Here is a 22,830-nt window from a genome sequence, read left to right as displayed (position 1 = left end):
AAGGACACCGTTATCTATTTAGGTCGGCAAACATCTCTGCAAAAAATAAATAAAGCACGTTACTTACTTACGTCTGTTTCAGTCAGTTTCCGTGTCCGCGCAGGACCAATCGTTTATAGTGCGGGCCGAAAGTCTTACGAGCTGTCACCGCTAGGATGAAGCGTGAGGGAGTTATCTGCGGGGCGCTTCTAAGGAAATTGAAAAATCTCCTTGGACGCGGCAACTCTCTTCCTGTGTCATAAATGTTCAGAAATATATTAACCGCATAGTGCTCAGCAATCGATACGCCAGCATCAATACCATGACTGATGTTTTTAAAACTGTTGATGTCTTAACAGGGTCGAGCCGAGTCCCGTTCCAAGCAAAGTGTATCCGTTGAACTATGGAGCACAGCTACCCAGCCGTTTGGCCCGCACTATAACATAAACAAGATATTTTTTTTTTCACGTCTAACATCTTAGCTCTCGGTACACGCCATTTGACAAGAGTTATTTCGTGAATAGAAAGGAAGTCGCGTGGAACGGAAATCTATGACCACGGCGCTGCCATCTGTGGCGAACGGCGCGAACCAAAGTCCACAAAGCCAAAGGGCAACTTTATTGTATTAACGTTTTACTGAATTTAAACAAGATGAAGATTTTTTAATAATAAAATTACCCTGTTGAAAAACAGGTCCAAACACTGGGGGGGGGGGGGTTAGTATTTTTTTCAAGGCTTTTTAGCATTTATTGGAGTCATTTCATTATATACTTAATTAAAAATTACCCTCTGCAAAAAAAAGATTAGATAGTAACGTAGCGGCTCTGGCAGCGAATTCTAGCGGCGGGTAGGGAAACTAAGTGAGATTCGCGTCAAGAAATGAAGCAGAAAACACTAATTGCGTATACGTGCTCATCACGCTCGGCATTATTTTAACGAATCCTATGTTAAATTTCGTTTCAGATTTTCGTATTTAAAGTGTATCTGCAAACACGGTAACACGTGAATTTACACGTGTTCGAGTTTAGATGTTACACATTTTTGGCAAGACTCGCTTGCGTGATTTTTTTTTCTTTTTACGTGATAACGTCTAATAAATCGATGAACGCCGGCTACACGCACGTATAAGTGTCCCGTTACGCACATTGTTCCGTTCCGCTGTCCCGTTACGCACATTGTTCCGTTACGTTGTGTCCCGTTACGCTCATTGTATGCTTGCGCCGCATCTATCTCTCTTCCACTCGACTGTTAATAAAGTGAAGTGAAAAGTTAATGTGGTTTTCATTGCGTATTACAACAACCATTTCGGCAATAAAGGTTAATTATTCTTGCATTTAAAAAATATGATTACTAGTATAATTTCAAGTATTTATTCTTTTATTATTAAAATTAAAATGATTCAATTTTATTCATAAAGTATGCAATCATTTCATCAATGTTTTGTTATGACGTTGTCACGTTAAACTATCGTCCGTAAACCGACTTTACAGACAACCAATTTATTTTTTGTTTCCTTCTGGGATGCACAGAACTAACTAAAGGGCTGTCGCGAGCATAAGTTGTGATGTTACAGCCGTTGCTTGCTCCAGAACACCACTTTTCGCCCGCAAACCCAGTCCGTGTCTGCCCGGTCGAGTCACCTCCCTCGCACAGCGGCGAGCAGTGCCGTAGCCAGGGGTTTGTGAAGGGATGGTGTCATCGTTCTCACGAGTAATTGTTCTTTGTAACGGAAGTTTTGGAATCTTAAAACAAAAATTGCTCCGTCATGCTCAAATCTCAGTAAATACCAGACTTTTAGTACTCAGGCGTTCACACAAGTTTTGAAGTAATCATTTTGCCTGAGAAAAGAGAAATTGACATTTTATACTTTTGTTTATTTTTTATTTAGCTTTTTTTTATATTTCGTTCTTAAGTCAATTTTTTGATTTAGTTTGAGACAAGTCATAAATACATTATATATATATATATATATATATATATATATATTAATGTTAATAAGTACACGTAACACACACGTCAAGTCTGTAAGAAAGACCTACTTACACAGTTCAAACTGGCATGAAATACAGACTGTATTTGGAAAAACAATTCCTGCCCTATTTTTTGTGAGGGCTGTAATATGAAGGAATCACACTACTGTTCCCACTAAGTATTACAATAATATTTCAAAAATTATATCTTTATAACCTTATATAGCTAAATTCCTGTTATTTTCTAAATCTGATTTCGCGTGGTCCCCCCCCCCCCCCCAACTTTAAAATTCCTGAAGGAAGGTTCCAGACCCCCAGGACCTCCCCCTGGCTTAGGTCCCTGGTTTAAGGCCTACGCCTTTCCGGGCACTCACACGGTGTGATCTATTGTGATTTAATATATTTTTCTCTTACAAATGTTATGTAACAATTTTTTTTATAATTTTGTAACAATCTTAAAAAAATTTAGTGTATTAAATCAAAAAGTATAATTTCTAATGCCCGTTCTTAAAAAATACTCACTTTTTTTTTAAATATATAGTGAACGTAAAATATTTAAATTTTTATAAGAATATCCTAATTTCTCAAGATAAATTGTCAATATCCATAGACATCAAAGCCGGTATTACGAGACAAAAAAAATAAGGGTTCAGGTGTTGAATAAGTTATACTTGTACCTTAACCGTATTGCTAGTGTACGGCCGGCCAGGCCAGTCTCTTATTTTAGGGAACGCATTTTGGTGTCCTACCCGTTGCCGATTATTTCCTCCTAGAATACTGCGCATGCGCAGATGGCGAACACGCATCTGGCGCCATTCACTCGTACCACGTAACAATCGTGTTGGTAAGTCAAATTAAAACTCTACCGGGAACACATTTTGTACACTCTAAAGGTCATAACAAGAAATAATCCCAACATTTAAAAGTACTTGAGAATATTTGAAAGACCGTACTATTTTTTCTTGTGCAATGTTGCTGCTCTCTTTAGTCATTTTTTTTTCTTAACAAATGGTATCAATGGTTGCGAAACGTCCGCTAGAATGCGTTGAAACCAGTTTCTAGCCTCGCGCAGGGCACCGTTTATTAAAACGGTTGCCGTATTTGTTTCCTTGCTGGGATTCGGCATGGACACGTTCTGAATACGGTTGGCGTGTTAGGTTACGGTTGCATCCCAACAACGAAATGCTTATTCGCTACCTTGCCCGAATACCGCCTTAAGTTTCAGCTCGGCTTGAAAATGTTATAAACAGTTTATTATTCATGTCTTCCGGGAAAGGGCAATGAACCTTACGCCTGTTTCTCTGAGGGGAGGGGGGTATTCCACACCCGAAAGGGCTCCTATCCTCTCCAAAATATTAAGGCCCCGCAAATCCCAGTAGGGCCTCCAATGGTGTGTGTACGTCAGTTTCCGTGCGGGCGCCCTCTTCCATGGGGCGTTTAAGGAGTTCGTAAGTGAGGACTTTGAATATATATATATATACTGAATAGAAGTCGCGAGTGGATAGGATTTACTCTACGTTTTTCAGGAGCGTATGATGAGCAGCTTGGGAACTTCACCGCTGCAGTGCGCTGCCGTAACGCCCTGTATCGTCTTAGTTGTTATTTACACGTTAGAGCGCAGCACTGTCGCCCGCTGTCATTCCCCGCACCCCCCACCAATCATTCACTGCAGCTCAAGGCCTTTCTACGCGAGGGGGAAGGGGTGTTTGAGGAGTTTGACACTTGTCCGCTAGGGACCACCACAAGTCGATGCCCTAGAGATGGTGGCGATTGCGGCGGTGAATTAACCAACTACCTCAAACCGTATTAGAAATTTTAACCTGGGCTGGCGACTTCTATACAGTATATATATATTCAAAGGTGAGGACGAGTATGAAACGAGGCGACACACGGCAGGGGGTTGGTTTCACAAGCGCGCGGACACAGCGACCAAGGACGACCGTAAACCAGGGCCCCTTCGGGTTTGAGTTATGACCATTCATCCTTCCCTCCCCTCAAAACTATGGAGAAACAAGTCCCCCACTCCTCCCCTTTTCTTTCCATGAAGTGTCGTCGGGGCTTATCTTAGCGACGAGACAGTGCGGTCGACTGTTTACCCGCTGACGGGTCACGAAGGATGGGGAAGGGGGAAGGGGGAAGGATATAAGGACCATAAAAACTTGCGGGGAAAACTGCAACAAGGTGTTGACACCGTGCAACTTCACTGCTGGAGATAATCTCCGAGATTGTGCGTGTATTTATGAACCGACGTTAGAAATATTACTTTTTTATTCAATACAATAAAAGTTTTTTTAAAAATTGTTACAACAAAATTATATAAAAAATTTGTTACGTAACTTTTGTAACAGACAAATACATTACATCACAGTGGCTACAGAGTTAATTATACGTGTATGTTGGCCGTTCTTCACACTTAAAAAAAAAAAACTTAATTAAGTTAATTTTCTTTTAATTTTTGACGTAAATTGTGCAAAATTTCATTCAACAACGAAGCAAAATTGTAGATTTGAATAAAATTAACTTTTCTTTGTATTTATAGACCTGCCCAGGACATATTTTGAAGCTCCAGTTACGAACTATCAAATACTTGCAGCATGGAAGTAAGTGTATACGTGATTCTTTACGAAAACGCTACGTGTATCACATTTGTCTCGTGCTCAACCTTAAAGGCCTGTATTCCAAGACACAAAAATAAGGGTTTAGGTGTTGAACATGCTACACCTGTACACTAACCATATACCTAGCGCACCTTAGGACACAGCCAGTCCCTTATTTTTACATTTTGAACATTTATGACGAATATTCCCAAAAAAAAAACGACCAAAAATAAATTCAAGGTTGCCAATATTCACTTTAGAAACGTTAACGAAATTTAGTTCCTCAGATTGCCGATAAATACAGCACAGTTCGCTGATTTAAAAAAATTAAGACAGTTATAGCATTGAGTTGCAACTCTATCTTCCTTGCTTTGAGGTCAGACTTGCGTGGATGAATAGGCAGCAGTTCCTTACGCGGTGGATGGTTGGGGGGGGGGGGGGGGGGGGGGGAGAGAACTGCACGGCTTCGCATCAAAACGTTCTTTACTTTTAGAATGACCCTCGTAGTTGTATTAACCCTTGTATTAACAGCAAGGCATTCCATCCAATTATGTGCTAAGCTCAAACAGAGACATTTTTTAAATATTAAATGTAAAAATATTTGTCAGAAAAAACTGTTGGAACCAAGATGGCGTATTTCAGTAGCATCTCCTTAGAAGTAAAAATTTAATCTTATCGGATGATGGATGCTCTTGATGAAATACAACAGAAAAATATTTTTGTCCAAAATACTCATCCCAAATTTTCCTTCACAAAATACAATGTTTAGAATAAATTAAAAAAATAGATATACGTTCAATGGCCCATATCTGGCACCAGAGTACACCGTACCAAACGCAGCGCCAGTGTCAGAAATCGTGCATCGGAAATAAGAGAGCAAATGGCCACTGAATGGCACACTGCAAACCAGGGATGAGTCACGCTATAGGCCTCACCCGTCATGTAGGCGTATTTATGCATTTTCCATGACATTTCTGCTCTAGGACACTTCAATAGCTTGTGTCATGTCACTGTCTCAAATTTGACAGTTCTCAGGAAGCAGTGCCGGTGGCAGAAGTATCCTTCTTCAGCATTTTTTTTTTGGCTTCAAACAATATTCGTAAAGCTAGCGTTCTAACCACTTAACACTAGGTAGCTAGTGTAAAAACATTACCTTCTTTATTTTGGGGATTAAAAAAAATACTCTTTTTAACATAGTTAAAAAAAATGTTTTGCAATAAATATGTTTCTCACACAAAGGTGTAATGGTTCAGCTGGTGCATATATTGTCTTTGTGATAGAGTAATTAATTTTAAACTGAAGGTTGGGAAAAAAAATAAAAGAACCACACATATGGTGTAGGAAGATGTCGGAGGGAGGGGGGAGAGAGTAAAATACGCGTTGAAAATAATCCACGATGAGCCAAACAAACAAACTGACCAATTAAATGGTTGTTGCGGTAGATACACGAGGCAACGTGCCAAAGGCGTCCGGCCGAAATGTGCTTGGCACGATCGAGTCTAGCGTATACAGTCGTTTCAAGTCGAGCGTGAATGCACGCGCAGCGCTGCGGCTGACTTATTTCCGCCCCGACGCGACGCCTGGTATTTAAAGGCCATTTCTATGTTCACAAGCCGCAACCCACGTCCAAAACACGTGTCGGAAGTGCACTAGAATGACAAAACATTCCAAGTTTGCTGGCCTTCTATCACTTCTTGCTACCGAATCTACCACTATTTGGAAAATAATTTCACGTATGAATTGAAATACTTTCAGTTTATCCCCCCCTCCCCAATTAATTTTTTTCCCTTGAAGAGAAGAAAAGTAAATAATAACTTACCATATTGCACAAGCATACGCCGAATATCTGGAGAACTGGAGGAGAGAGGGATAGAAAGAGAGAGAGAGATTGAACTCCTTTGCCGCTGTATGCTTTCAAATTCTTTCAATTTGTTAGTGAGGATATTTTTTTGACGTGACAACGTCTAATAAATCGATGAACGCCGGCTGCACGCACGAAAAAGTGTCCCGTTACTCACATTGTCCAGTTACGCAAATTGTCCCGTTACGCTCATTTTACGCATGCGCCGCATCTCTCTTTCTTCCACTCGATTGGAACAACCATCGATTTGACTTTTTCGAGGCACATTAAACTTGAAACACTCCCATTTTATTTCCTACTTTTCCTATCATCGTCCTATCCTTAACAGAATAACACAGATTGTAAGAAGTTAAATAGCAAACATGTATAAAAGTTATAATTAAAATAATCTCTTCGTTAAAGTAATAAACATATTTTAATTAATGAGTGCAAATAAAAGTAAAATTTATCACTTAATTTGTAGATTTCATTTCACTCCTTCTTTGTATCCATACAAAATAGTGATAATTCAATAAAAATGATTCAATTTTATTCATAAAAGTATGCAATAATTTCATCAATGTTCTGTTATGACGTTGTCACGTTAAACTATCGTCCGTAAACCGACTTTACAGACAACCAATTTTTTTAGGATATTGGAAAGGGGGGGGGGGAGGTTGTCGTCCCCATCTCATCTCCCCCCATGTACGCCCCTGCAATATCGATAAGTCTGAAATGAAATCATCCTTGAACGCTCCTTGTCTCAGCTACGCCCATTGCCACGCGAGTCAAGCCAGGCCCTGACGGGCATCGTCCCGATCCGGAGAAAGGGAAGGGTGTTTCCGCTACGTCACCAACGTCTCACCCCTGCAGCGCCCTCAAGGAGCGAGGGGGAGGGTCGATACTCGATGAAGTGACCCAATTACTATAACTGCTGACCACGGTGGTCTAGCGATAACAATATATATAAAAAAGGAAGGGCTTTAGTGCAACTATTCCACCACAACATTGGACCTGTTATTCTGCAAACTTCCAAGTTCATCTTCTGTCACGGGCTTGTAGCTCGTTCACGGAATAAGTTGAGTTGTAATTTTCATGGATTATAACCACCTCTTTACTATAATTTCTTTCCGGCTAGTGAGTACAGATATAACTAATTTTTTTTAAAGAAAAATTCCAATATTTTTTTTAAATATCAACATAGATTTACGTAATTCAAGTTATGATTTACTAAGATATAATTGTACACCATCTCAATGCTGGTAACAGTACACGTGTTAATGTGTAGTATTTATCCTTTATTACAATTTTTTTAGATCACTTGTAACATTTTACGTTACCATTCTTACTACAGTGGAAGTACAAAACTCTGAAGATAAAAAGATAGACATTTGTGGAGTATGCATTTATGTAATGTACATAGCCTAATGGCTCACTTCTTTTGTGATCACTTAATATTTTTAAAACAGGTTGGTAAATATTTATTTATTTTTTTGTGAAAGTATAACCCCTTGAATAATTTAATTACTTTTTTTTTTTCGGAAAGGTTATTTGGCTTATCTCTGGGTAAAATTTTTTTAAAGATACTTTTCAAGAAAACTTGCAGCTGTTCTGGTGAGCTAATGGTCCCGGGTTCAAATCCCGCTGCGGAGGGCGATTACATAATCTGCCCGTGGCAATGGCTGGGGGTCGAAACCATCCACACAGCCGACCAACCCATCATCACATACACGTAAAAGGGAAATCGCACCTTAGACACATAAGCACTTCCTGTATTTTAAAAGAACTCGACAACTAGCTTATATATGCTATCAACTAATGTTATTTGGATTTAATTATCTTCGAATACAAATTACGCAACTATGAAACCTTGGCTGCTCTATGTGAGCTATCGAAAAATCTTCAACAGTATACGGGTTAAGGGGCCCGTATGGTCGGGGGGTGTGTGTGTTAGTGAGGCAGGATCATAGCGAGACGCTCGTTGGTGTTTCTAGTGTGGTATCGCTTCTAAGAAGAGCAAGGCTCTGAACTGGCACGGAGTCTTCTCGTCGTGCATTGGACAACTGTGAGATTTTGAGCGGCGACCGTAACATTATATGGCGGAAGAATTAAGATAAAGGAGTGATGCAAGTCCCTCAAACCATTGAATATATATAATAATATTTAGGCATGAATCATCTGGTAGAGATTGTTGGAAGCACCCATGGGACTTACAGTACACCTTTATCTTTATTTCTCTGCCATGTAAAGTTATGGTTACCGTTCAAAAAATCAACAGCTGCCCAATGCACGACGAGAAGACTGGGCACACCGCGCCAGAAACACCAGCGAGCGTCGCACTTACCACCAGGGGCGCAACAACTAAATTTCCAAAAAGGGGAGGGGGGGCAATATACCTTTTTTATAAAGAATCATCGATCCCCCCTATTGAAGTGGGGGGTCCGGGGGGGCCTCCCTAGGAAAAATTTGTATTTCAAGGTGGAAAATGGTGCTATTTAAGCAGTTTTATTATCTAACAATTGATTACACAGCACTTTCTTTGTCCCCGTTTGCCCCCACTTCAAGTTTGTTGCGCCCCTGCTTACCACCATCCTCCCAACCAGGCGGGCCTCTTCGAAGTAGTCGCTGGTCTTTGTACCCTGGACTCTCCGTCCAGATCCAGTGGGCTCGCCGCGCGAGGCAGGTTTATCTTTCCCCTCGACTCAGCACGCGTCCTCCTCCCCCCGTCATGCTTCGCTTCACGAGCACAGACTCAGAACTATACTATAATTGAATATTTGGATCACCTATATTAGTATGTACAAATTTAATTCTGATTTCTGCATAATTATAGCTTGGTGTTGATTGTATCATAGCCCTACTGTGTGTGTATGTGTGTATTTTATCATTTATTTTATAACTGATATAGGTTTATATACCGTCAATTTTTATTATTTTAACCATACGTAATATGATTGTATGATTTGTATTGTTGATTTTTATATAACTTCTATTGTATTAAATTGTATTTAACTTGCTCCATGTCCCTAATTTGGGACTAAACGGATGTGCATGAATAAATAAATAAACAGCCGCGTTAGAAAGCACCTCCCGTCAGACGTGAACTTCTTCCGTCCCTTCGTTCCCGGATGGGAAACCCTGTGTTATGTTTCACAGACCTCCGATCCACACGAAACTGCATGCCTGTCGTAGTTAAAATTCTCCTTTTCTTTCCCTCGCCAGTCGCCATATTTTTACGCCCAAAACAATGCGCAAAAATATTCTCGACCACGTCTGATGATAATTAGTATGAATTAAGACTCCCGTCACGTTCTTTAAATGATTCATGAAATGGGGAATTGTTGATTTAATAAAAATTTTTTGGACGTACGCATATAACCGTTTTGTCATAGAAAACCTATTGTGTTTGTTTTCATTGTTGTGTTCGTATGTTTGCTGCGTTGCCCAGGTTCTTAGATGTCTGCCTGCATTTACTGTTATTGCTTAAACTGTCTCGTCGTTGTTAGCTCTCTGTGTTCGTCTGTGCTGTTAATTTTTTCACGAATAATTCCTTCCGCATAATTATTTTGCTGTCTGATATTTAAATTTGGAATGTGTTTGTCTGTGCTGTCGTCGTTGTGTTATGTTGTGTTGTGCAGCCCATAATACCTGTTTAGTTTCGTCGTTGGGTCCATCGTTACATAAGCTGTCATTTTTATTTATTTTTAATTCTCGAATTTATTTTTTCATTGCATACCGTGCAAAATTGCATTTAGATTCCTTAGTGAAACAGTCGCTTCAATCAAATAAGTCACTCGAAAATTTCGCACAACGTAAACACTACCTACCTTTCAGCCGATGTCTTGGGGGTCCCACAAAAATGGCGCAGCAGTCCATGAGCTGATTAAAAAACTGCTTCACCCGGTGACCATATAATCATGCAGAACGAGACCAACTCCTGTACAAAATATTTTTTTTTAATCCGTCTTACCCATTGCAAGAATAATTCAAAGAACGTACCGATGAAATTCTTTTTACGCTGCCTTTCATACATACTTAAATCAAGCTCAAAATAAAATTTGATTCTGATTTGGTGTGTTATATATTAAGTATAATGTAATTTATATGTAGCGTGTAATGGGCACAATGCAATGATATATCGAATCACATTTCATCACAGAAAGCTTTCTAAGGAGTGCCGGAGGCAATCTGAAAAGTTTTACTCGCGTCAAAATATTTACAGTTCCTACTCGAACACGCTGTTTTGATCTTAATCCAAAGCGATGTGTCCAATCAACTCTTCTCTATCAAAGATATGTAATAGTGTTTCTTGCGTGGCTTCTGTATACGTAGCAGCAGGCAGCCTTTTTCCTGCTAAAGTGAAAAAAAAAAAAAAAAAAAAACATCCAACAGAATGCTGAACTATTTTTATAGCTCGGCCTTCTGATATTCTCAATACCTTACCTTACCACCTTAAAAATATTACAATTTTTAGTATTACTTTTCTTCTTTTAATAAACACCAGTGTGGTTTATACACACATTTAATTACATTCCTTTCCGATATTTCATTTCACAGTAACCATAATTACCTACCCGGTTTAGTTTTTAATTGAAATAAAGCCCAAAGTAACAAACACGACTTTTTCCTCATTTAAATTTTTCCTTTGAGATTCACTAACTGAAGCCAAGATTTTTAAGTAGTGAATAATGGGCAGAGGGGAAAGGAGGGGGAGTTCTTTTTTAAATTAGCCAAGTTCGGGATACTTTTCATCTCTGACGGTTACAAATGACAGAGGGTCTTTTTCGTTGACTCTTTAAGAATCTCAACGTATCTAGCTTTTAATACGTTTATTATAAATACATTCAAAATACAACTAAATTTGAAAATATTTTTTGCGTGAAAAAAAAAACCTTCGTTAGACAAGCAGAACGCTCAGCTTGAAGTGAAAATGTACATAAAAATTTCTCTCTGCTCATTCACTAATGATGTTCAGAAACAATGGGGAAGCGAAATTTCCTGCCTCGTAATATTTAATTTGCAACATTTACGCCAAATTGTTGATGGGGGGAGGGGGGGGGGGGTAATTTTTTTCCCCGAAACTGTTAAAGAAATACACAAGAAAAAAAGTATTACAGTTGCGATAAAGGAGTGTCAGAACGAGCAGTTAAGTTCTAGCTGGTACGAAAACGATTTGAACTGAAACGACTTCGCTTTACGCCTCTTCCGCTTTTCGTACTCTCTCTTTAAAATACAAACTAAAAGCTTCGGTGATCACGGTATCATTTCCCTGGAGAAATACGCATTTTCACCCTACACATTTTATATTAACACATTCAATAGTGTCTGAACTGCCACGATTATTTTTGTATTTTTTTTTTTCCTTATTCAAAATTTAATAAATCTTTTAAAATATTTCGAACATGTGACTATAAACGATTAAACTGCAGGAAAACAAAAAAAAATAAACTTCTGGTGTTACCATGACACAAACTAACAAAACCTACGCCTACTTTTTTATTTGACAGTTTAAAAGCATGGTTGTATAGAATGTGCACTGAAAGACCACCTACATAAATGATTAGATTTCATTATGTTTGTTCCCAAAGCTGGTTAATACGCACAACGTTACTCATGTAGTCCCATTTTTTCTACACGAATCTTCATAAATAATCACACGGTGGCTGAACATGAGCCCCAATATGCTACATGACGTCACCCATGGCCAACCAGCCAGGGGGAGGGGTAGGATTGAGTTACGAGATATTTTTTTTAATCCTTTCAGTCGCAATTTGTCAGTTCCTAAGATCACTTAATTTTAATTTTTTAACTAACTAAACTATTGTTTTTGTGTTGTAATAATTTCACACTATGATTATATTATTAATTTATAATTATTTTGTAGTTAATAAAACGTAAAAAAGGATATTTCTTATCCATAAGAATGATGTTCACTAGAATGTAGGCACACCTTAACCCACAAATTCAAGGTTTTATAAACTCCGTGTATCATTGAGATATAAACTGTCCACTTCCATGAAGTAATGTGGGGGCGATAAAATGCTACATACTACTTTGAAAAATTGTAACTAAAAATTTTTTATTACCGAGCGAGACAAAGCAACACCCATAATTTTAGACGGTAGTAGTGCCCATGATAAACTTAAAATCTAAAGTGAAGGGGGAAAAAAACCATCTCGCATTTTCATTTAGGCTAGCAGGTGTGGCGTTTCTATTAAGTGTTAGTTAATTCATTAGTTATTTGTGAACATTTTCGTTCACTAATAAACGTAGGTATTCAATTACAATATTAATATTTGATTTGTTTAAATTACTTGTGAACATGTACTTATTTTATTTTATTTTAAGCAGGCCTGCCTAGTGTGAGATAATCACTACGCCCCCCTGGCCTTTAGTTCCTCACGGCGGTCCTGAATGTCATCGAGGATTTTGGCTGCAGAGAACTAACTGTGTGGTGGGGAACCGGCATGTCATTTAGGTTCACACCTCATGGAATTCACCAATACTCCCCCAGGCATCTGATCCTGTTAGGATGAAGTCCTGGTTAGGAGAAAGATGGGTCTTTTACATGCCTGACACTTGTTACCTGTGCCCAACATGGGTTCCGAGAACCGGGAAAAATGATTCGCCATTTCCAATCGCGGCATGTTACTGGTGAGCGCACGGCTAGGTCGAAAGTTGAGACCCATCCCAAGTTCGGCCCCACCGACCCGCCCCCAGCTCCGCCGTGAACCCCCAGACCACCTACAGAGCTAGCCCCCTCTGTGGAATCTGAGTGGAACCGTCACGGAACCATACCTCTCACATCCCTGGGACCCCTCGGTCAACCAACCAGTTGCTCGTGATCCATCTGAGGGCTAGCCAGTTCGAGCACAGTTGCAACTGAGAGCGCAGTTGCATTTCAGCGCGGCGGGAAGCGACGCTGGAAATTGCAGCGGGGTGCTGTTTCACCGGTTAAGTGGAGGAAGCCTAGCGCTCGTCACGGCTATTGTTGTAACGCGGCTAACCGTCACACGCAGCGCTGCCCATTAAGGGGGTGGGAAGGTTTGAAGTTAGGCTTCACACCCGCCAACGCGCCAGCTCGCGATAAAAAAAAACTTTTTTGACGTGACAACGTATAATAAATCGATGAACGCCGACTGCACGCACGAAAAAGGATGACTCATTGTCCCGTTACGCTCATTGTACGCTTGCGCCGCATCTATCTCTCTTCCACTCGATTGGAACAACCATCGATTTGACTTTTTCGAGGCACATTAAACTTGAAACACTCCCATTCGTTTCCTACTTTTCCTATCATCGTCCTATCCTTAACAGAATAACACAGATTGGAAGAAGTTAAATAGCAAACATGTATAAAAGTTATAGTTAAAATAATCTCTTCGTTAAAGTAATAAACATATTTGAATTAATGAGTGCAAATAAAAGTAAATTTATCAATTAAATTATAGATTTCATTTGACTCCTTCTTTGTATCCATACAAAATAGTGATAATTCAATAAAAATGATTCAATTTTATTCATAAAAGCATGCAATAATTTCATCAATGTTTTGTCATGGCGTTGTCACGTTAAACTATCGTCCGTAAACCGACTTTACAGACAACCAATTTTTTTTATGCGTTCAAAACCTATCTTCTTTTCTGTAAATGTAAGAGCACACGTGCAGACTGGCAGCCGCAGAAAGGCGACGAAGTCGCTCACCGCCAGGGGGACCAACCCAGACGCACACAAACTCCTGCGGGCCGCAAGGCCCAAACTCCCGAGTCCGGACCCCAGCATATTTGAAAATTTCTACCCCCCCCCCCCCCCCCCCCCGACCATCCTCGTTTTGAATTGAAATTGCCTCTGCTTGGTGCTTGCAATGCAGGTTTTTACTTGGGCTCAACTTAACTATACTATAGTCCAAGTCCAGGGACGTCGGAACAGGGGGGAGGGGGGCAGCAGGGGCGAGTTGCCCTCGTGCTGTTATGCATAGGAGGGGCGAGAGTAGCATTTCGCCCCCCTCCTTTTCCCAGAATAAATGTTTGGTCCTAGTAGTATTTTTTCTCAACCAGTAGTTACAAACGTTGCATTGGTGATCAAATTGATTAGAAAATCAAATTTATGATTGTCAATATTCTGTAAAATGATTGCAAATTCCTAGATGGTATTTTATTTAATTTCTACTAAATCTACTGTCAGAGTAGTATTTAATACATACTACGTCATCAAATTCTTGGAATGGTATATTTAATATTTTGGTTCGGAAACTCATTAAATAACAAAAATTTTGCATCTAAAATTCCAAAATTTTCCGGGGGAGAGCCCCCGGACCCCCGCTCTACGTTCTAGAACTGAGGTAAGTGTGATACATCTTTTTGCCCCCCTCACTCATGAAAACGTTCCAACGTCCCTGCTATAGTCTAGTACTTAAGAAGGTAGGGGAATTTAGTCATGGCGACAATCGCTGCCATGGCTGGCAAATCCCCGAACAAAGCAAACAAGGCATGCTACCCGTGGGTTAATTCCCAGCATGACCAGGCGTGTAGGCTTCAGCCTGAGACGCACCTAGGTCCCTTAATAACCCGGACCACGGCTACAAAATGAACTTAGTTTTAGTTAGGTTATAAAATGAAATAAAATCATTTGAAACTGTCTCCACGATGCAAATACAACACTTCGTCCAATAGCATTCCTCCCGCAAACATGGTGCAGGCCATAAGCTACTTCACGCTGTATCCGTGTAGTAATGCAGTAATTGTCTTTTGTACGCCTTATTCCATACGCGTGTTTCACTCCCAGATATAGGTATGCTACATTTAGTTTGCTACTTATATAGTCAGGCCTACTTGTAAAGTCAGGCAAATGCTCACAATTAAATTTTTTTTGTTGTGATAATTGTAACGTGGTCACTGACTTACAGCCATTTTCTGTTTTTCCTTAGCTGTGAAATTCCTATAAATTTATTTATGCAGTCCCATCTTCAATTTTACATATTGCATCACAGACTTAAATTTAAAGCATTGAGCAGGATAAAAAAAAAGCCAAGTCACATTTACTTACATAGGTTAAACACAAGTTAAAAATGAAGACAACTTTTTACTGTGGGGCTAAAATTCGTTCAGTGACTTACATGGCCTTGATAACATAATCTAAATAGACGAAAACATTTCGTCGTTTGGTTGAAACCAATATTACTTTCAAAAATGTAGAGTGGTTCCCGAATATAAGTTGTGTCACATTATGAAGATCCCGGAAATGAATTCTTTAAAAACTTTCGTAATCAGAAGGGTTAAAATTTACATCCAAATTCATATTCAGGCATTTCGAGCTTTTTCTAAACCGAGAGTCGCGCATATTTTGTCTCGCCCTTAATTAAGTACATCTAAAAAATTACGTCATTAATACGATTAAGATGCTTCCGGAGAAATTTTTTTGGTTAATAACGCCTCATTTTAGCATATAATTATGTTTCAAAAATATAATCTTGTGTTGACCACCTGGAATGACCCAATACTGCCAACTTCCAGGCAGTAACTTCAGTAATCATAAATGGATACAATAGAATACGTGTAAAACCAACGCTATTAAGTTGACTTCAAAATAATTAATTATCACTCCTATACTGCATCCATGAAATATTTAACAGGTTCAACAAAAAAATTATATATTGGGAAAGTTAAAATTAGTTCCAGGAATGATATTTATTTCAAGTAGTTCACAATAAAAAAAAATGTCTGCGCTCTTATTACACGACCTGGCGATATTTGTAGTACGAAACGCTAATAAAGACAAATCGTGTCAATGTTTCTATGTTTGCGTAATAAATAACTCTCCTTAAGTCCCGTAACGGGATATCTGAACCAGTAAACATCTGTAGTAACTGGAAGCGCTTCATGACTATATACCCCTGAAAACAAGCGAGCTTCGAATATCGGGCCGAAATTTAAATCAGACAAAAAACCTAAGATATGGAATCAGAAAAAGGTTTAAGAGAAAGTAAATAAAAAAGAGTGAACATCCTACCTTGCCACCACCTCTACCCGCCACTACCTTTCTGCAGAGCAATCCATGTTTTCCACCACAAGAAGTGTCCCCCACCTCCAAGGACTCCGACTGTCACCTAACTCCCATCCCCCCCCCCTTCCCCGACCATGCTTCACTGTCCCCTCTCCGAGGCGACAGGAGGGCCTCTCCCCACTTACTGTATTGTTTGATCAGCAGCGCGTGGTTGGCCGAGCCGATGACGTGCAGCAGCCGCCTCTTCCGGCGCCACTGCATTCTGGACGGCGGTCGAAAATAGACGTCCCGGCCGAGTTTCTTCTAATGGAGGCGTCTCTGTTGGGGGAGCAGTCTGGCACAGCCACCCACGACGCGTTGAACGGCTCGAGACAACCGCAGCAGGCGTCAGTTTCACTCACCGCGACGGTCTATTGTTGCCGAGTGGAAACTTCCACGTACCGCGGCCTTTCGTCGGGTAATTGCCACGCCACTCGTGGGTTCGTACTTGTATTCATCGTTCAGAAGAAAAAAAAATCGTAACTGAATAAGTAATAAATATAAAAAAAACCTTCACTCGAAAATAAAAACGTTACCCACTCAACGTCATGGAGCCGGTAAGTTTTTTGAGGTTATGTTCGGTACTCGCAGCACTCACTAACTTTCTTAAAGAATTAACAAGACGGTTACGGTCTTGAATTATGAATGAGAACAATCTCGTTTACGTTAGGCGTCGAAGCGATGAACTCGAATTTACTTTTCCATCTTACCGTCGATTACGTCAGCAAAGACGACAAAATGGCGGCGCGCATGAACTTCGAACGGAGCCGGGGAAAAAAAAAAAGCTCGTGACGAGAACATTTCTCTCCCTCTGAATGGAGATACTTTTTTTTATTCGGTTGGCGAGCGTGCGAGCGAGCGCGGAGAAAATATGGGCGTGGCAAATCCACGGCCGGCCGGTCGCGGCAGAAGCGCCGCGCTTGTGCCGGGCGGTCAGGTGCTTGGAGGTTATGTGCGGCCCCGGGCTCTGGTGTAGATAGCGAGCGGATTGCGCACGCGCAGCGCGGGAAGCGAAGGAGGGAGGGGGACCGGCAAAGGAGGGGCGGGAGGAGCGCGCGAGACGCCTGACGGGAAGTATTGAGCCGACTGAGCCACGGGCGGGGAAGTGGCGCGAGGAGGAAATAAGGGGAGGGGAATAATGTTACTCTCTCCATGATTCTGTGCTCTATGGTCCCGACTCGCAACACCGTTCCAACAGTTCTAGGCAAATCACCCTTACATTTATTATTTTTTTTTATTAAATCACGCTTTACGGGAGGCCCTACAGTTCACAGGGATGAGAGCCACACCCGAACAGTTCCATAGTTCTCAGAAGTTTGTCGACCGTTCAACGAAAAAACATCATCGTAGCGTTCATCCCTGTGAACTGTAGGCTATCCCACGCTTTACATCATGTCGACAACGAGTCGTTACAAAATTGATACGCACAACTGCGTTAGCAATAAAAGTTGAGGAAGGAAACCTGACACCCCTTAATAATGAGGAACCATCCCACAATTGGCATAGAGTCATTTAGAGAAAATGTGGGATCGAAATCAGGATTCGTTTCAGAGTTTTCCGAAGATTAAACGAGTCCACTGGTCTTTAACGTGTCACTTTTATTGCTCTATTATCATGTAACCGTAGGTACTGTATCTGTATTAAGACCGCACCTCAGACGGCCGAGACGTTAAATTCACTCGAGGTTTGTGACAGCTGTATTGTAACCACACTACCTTGAGTTACAATATTCAGCGAACTAATATTTTTCTGAACATGACAATCAGCTGTGAAGCTAGTAAAAAAAATAGACATCTAATGTAAATTTTTTTTAAACAATTTACTAACAGCACAAATGTCTGGGATGAACCCATTACTTAAAATTAATGATGGCAATTACCTCGCCCCACGTAAGACATATATAAAATTATACGGAAGAATATCATAAAATCATTTGAAACTGTCACCACGATGCAAATACAACACTTCGTCTAATAGCATTTCTCCCGCAAACATGGTGCAGGCCATAAGCTACTTCACGCTGTATCCGTGTAGTAATGCAGCAATTGTCTTTTGTACGCCTTATTCCATACGCGTGTTTTACTCCCAGCTATTTTGTAGAAAGTATTAGCAACACGGCTGAACGAATTCTTGTAATGCGCCAATACCTGCAGACCCTACAAACACATACGGTGCGATCTCCAGAAAGGCATAGGAGGGGCAGGAGTTTGAATATCCAACCACGAGACCCCAAAGATGACACTACAGTTGGTTTGAAATATTTTCATCAACATACGTCCTTGCTGGTTTTCACTATATGTCATAGAGAAACCACAGGAATGGACAAGAAATATGAATACACACACAGAAGAATAAGCCAAAATCAGACAATGTTAAATGTCATAGATAATTACGTGTAAGGAATCCGCCAAGAAAAATATCACGGCACAGATAATTATCTGCTTAATTTCATTTTTGGGTTTGTCTGTTTGTGATACGCGAGACAAGTGATGACAGCGAATCTGGCGGTGTGTGGAGTGTACCTGCGTTTTTGTACAATGTGTTTCAACTGCGTGAGAATAATAATTACAGTAGTGGCATCTAGCGGCGTGGGGTGTAAAGTGGGAAGAAAGCAATGCAGTAAAGTGTCGCGCGCTTCGCCACTGCTAGTTGGCCAGTGTTTCCTCATATTGTCGTATTACGATATTTGCTAATCCTCACAAAAAATTTGATCAATTTTTTTGTTGTTGTAATAAATGATTTTTTTTTTCCTTTTGTTATTGTTGGCACCATGGACCCTTCCTCCTCCGTTTTTAGCAGGATACGCCCTTGTAGATGGGGAAGAAGGCGAGATACTACAATCGTGTCTTCCCACTGTCGTCACATAAAAAAAAAATACAACGGGAGTAACAGCTCCTGTGGAGAAAATACTCCAGATTCGACGAATCAAGATGAATGTCCCTCTTGTTGTGAATAATGGGTCGAGAACTTTCGCGTGGCGCATTTTTCCTACCCCTTGATGTATAGGCCAATCCATTAACGCAGATATGCCGGAATGCATTGTCCCACTCGGATGTTCGAAATCAATTACGTCACTCGGGGGAAGTGTTGAGATGGTGGAACGAGAAAGAAAAAAAGGGCGGGGAAGAGGACTAGAGGCTCCTACGAACACGAAACAGTTTGTTTTGATTGTGGAGACAGCTGAATCTGTCGCGGGCAAGTTGCGCCCCCGTCAGTAAGTACAGTCTGCATACTATTTAGAAGGTGCTATGCCACATCACCTCTCTAAACTACACTGCTTTGGCGGGTTCTGAATAATATTACAACTTTACACAGAAGTGAGAAAAAGTATAAATTATAAGGGATGTGAATGTGAAGTATTGGAAAAAAAGTGCAACATACGATTGTAGGTATTTAAAATTACACAAAATCCGACATGCACACTCTTATGTTCATACTAAAATGCATGTACGCATATTTCAGAATCGCCACCAATTTGTCTATTGGCGTTAACTTCATGACGATTTCAGTTTCAGAGAGAAAGAATTCACTGCATTTTTTAAATATCCCCGAGGCTAAATTTACTTTTTTTTTCCGTAGTGTAATGGATTAATCACTCATCACATTACTCAAACGTATTTTTATAGCACTAGTAGTAAAAATATAGTACGGTTTGAATAACTGCACAAGAAAAAGCGTTTGGTGTCACAGGGAAATTGCATGTTCACAGCGACACTATTATGGAGTTTTTTTTCACATATTGTTTTTACGCAATGAAAATAATTCTTGCAACTATAATTAGAATTAATCTAGCTATAGTAATAAACTTGCTGATTTTTTAAATTTGATTCTCCGGCAGCAGTGTCAGACTCATGTCCCGATATTGATGTTGGTAGATTTAATATTAAAGTAAAAACCACGTCGTTATTTTGTATCTAGCTTTGTATTATATTTTTACAACTTAAAGTAAAATATAGTTTATAATATTTAACCTTTTGTTACATATAATAAAAGTCTGGAGTCAGGTAGTTACGGAAATGTTTAGTTATTTTTTAAATTGTATTTTTAACTCCTGTATGTTTAATATGTTTAAAATAAGTGTAAATTGATAAAAAAATATATCGCTGAACCCAAACTGTAAATCCCTAGATATCAACCTAAAGAGCATTTTTGTGGGTATTCCAGCAGTAGTTATCATTGGCCTACATGTAGATAAGTTATGCACTTTTTTTTTGTTTCAAAAGGATTTCACTGTACTTCTACCTTAACTAATTAATATTTAAACGACACACTGTTGTAACTTTTTTAAATAACTTAGTATTCCATTAAATGAAAATATAAAATTGTAAATGTGATTTTAACAGCTAATTATGCAACGATTTCGGGACGTACAATTACAATATGCTGATGACTAACGTTGACTGGAGTAGAAAATAATGGTTTATCGACATGGGGTGTCATCGCAATTCGTATTAAGTTACGATGATGCGCAAAAAAAAACGCACTAATGTGAAGCGACAGGTGGTATACAGAATGACGGCTGCAGATCCATCACAACAAAATAAGTTCTATGTATGTGTGTATGTGTACACACACACACACGCAAGACTTATGGGCTTACGTAAATTTTTCGCAAGTCTGGTATAGCTTTGAAATTGGAGTTGAACAATAATTATATTTTAAATAACAGAGAAAAAATTCAGGATATAACACTGAGCTTCTAGATTTTGTTTAATTGAACCAAGTTATACAACCACCACGAATTTTGTCGCTTTTGCAAAATTATGTCATTGAAATAATTTGAAGTACAAAAACGTCACAAAATATGTGGAAAAGAATGACTTATCCTCATTTATTTTAGTAAAATAATTTTGCTACAGTGACAGAATTCGCGGAGGTTGTACAACTTCGTTCAACTAAGCATAATCCGGAAGCTCAGTAGACCATATTAAATACTTTATTTTTTACAGTAGAAATGTTGTTCTACCTTAGGAAATACTTTAGACGATAATTCGTGTAAATGTTTTCAACTTTTTTTTTTTGTCGTGACGAAGTCTGTCGTTCGAATTCAGACTCACGCTGTATAGTCGCATTAGAGCACGCGTGGGCCAGCAACGCAACGGCGCGTAGTTCACATGCTTGCGTGCGTTGCGGCCGAGGATCTTGCTTTTGAACATTTACCGCGAATGTTGGTCAGTTAATGGAGTGGAGTGTCTTCCAGTTCACCTCATGATTTTATACTTACGTTAATCACAGATTAACTTGAAGACCTTTTAAACGTGTTAACTTGAACGAAACGAAAAAAAAAAAAAACATACATCGCATATTTTCTGCATGATTAGTTGCCAAAGTTAAAAAAAAAATTAACGTTGTTGGGCCGTACAAATAACGAGAATTAACTTGAAAACAAGACTAAAAGTTTAAGGTTTAACGACAGTACTATTGGCTACTTCAAAAAAATGTTTGAATGCATTTCAGAAAATTTAATTTAATTTTACGAGGCCTTTCAAAATTATAAAAATAAATATGTGAGGATTTTCACAGCAAAGCATAAAAAAACAATGTAATAGTTAAAAACCATTTTAAAAACCTTCAAGTTCGTCTGTGATCAATGAAAATATATAACAGTTACTTCGTTTACCCCACTTCGTCACGAATCACTTTGTGTATGGTGGTAGAGTAGAAGTAAACGAATTAAGTAATCGAAAAATCATACTCTATTTTGGTGTTGGCATCAGATTTTTGTGGTATGGTAACAAGATTTATTCGATTATACCTGAAAAGGGAGGATATATCGATTAATTTTTTGATTAAATCGAACGGGTGGTTGCGCTGTGGTCTGGCGAGGAGAGATGGTTGGTCTAAGTGGGGTCGAGACCACGTGGGAAAAAAAAATATTAGTCCCCCGCTAGTGGAAAGGGAAGCTTTCTTTTCACAGACGAGAGAGCCAAACGCCCGATCGTGCATCTTCGGTTTTTATTTTTGTTCATTGTAACTCGTAACTAATGGTCAATTAGGTTAGGTGAGCTACATTATAAATACTTAAAAACAGTGTGGACTGTTGATTAGGTTAGGATAGCTACATTAAAGATACTGTGAAATCATGTAAACGGTTTCCTAGCCCTGGATAGCTACATTTTAAAAAGTTATTTGCTAAGCAACCATAAAATCTTTTAATGTAACTATACTTACCTAATACAACCAACCATCCACAATGTTTTAAAGTATTTATAATGCAGCTAACCTATCCTAATCGACCGCAAAATTTAATGCCACACCGGTTTATACAATGAGATAGAACGGAAAAAAAAAGCGAGCATGAACTTCGGGGAACTTCGGGTGTGGCTCTCTCGTCTGTGAAAAGAAGGCTTCCCCTAGTGGAAATAGCGAAGGGCGGCGGCAGGACGGTGGAGTGGTGGGGGAA

At 39.6% G+C, this 22,830-nt stretch overlaps 1 protein-coding gene across 4 annotated transcripts in view; it reads right to left on the bottom strand.

The window, feature by feature from the left end:
- Nucleotides 1-22,830, bottom strand: part of LOC134534853 (uncharacterized) — a 288,966-nt gene that overhangs the window by 182,810 nt on the left and 83,326 nt on the right. For 2 of the 4 annotated variants that reach the window (XM_063373486.1, XM_063373489.1), the window contains exon 1: nt 16,574-17,384. The exons of 1 other annotated variant lie outside the window; for it this stretch is intronic. In XM_063373486.1, the coding sequence (XP_063229556.1) occupies nt 16,574-16,649 (76 nt within the window). In that variant the 5' untranslated portion in view covers nt 16,650-17,384. Of the gene's footprint in view, nt 1-16,394; nt 16,454-16,573; nt 17,385-22,830 lie in introns of those variants that run through there. One more of the 4 variants, XM_063373490.1, reaches the window with a different exon arrangement.

Source organism: Bacillus rossius, chromosome 8 (assembly GCF_032445375.1).
Source record: "Bacillus rossius redtenbacheri isolate Brsri chromosome 8, Brsri_v3, whole genome shotgun sequence".
In the NCBI taxonomy this organism is placed as follows: domain Eukaryota; kingdom Metazoa; phylum Arthropoda; class Insecta; order Phasmatodea; family Bacillidae; genus Bacillus; species Bacillus rossius.
Note: the sequence above shows the minus strand (reverse complement) of the source record. Positions and strands in the feature narration are given on the sequence as shown.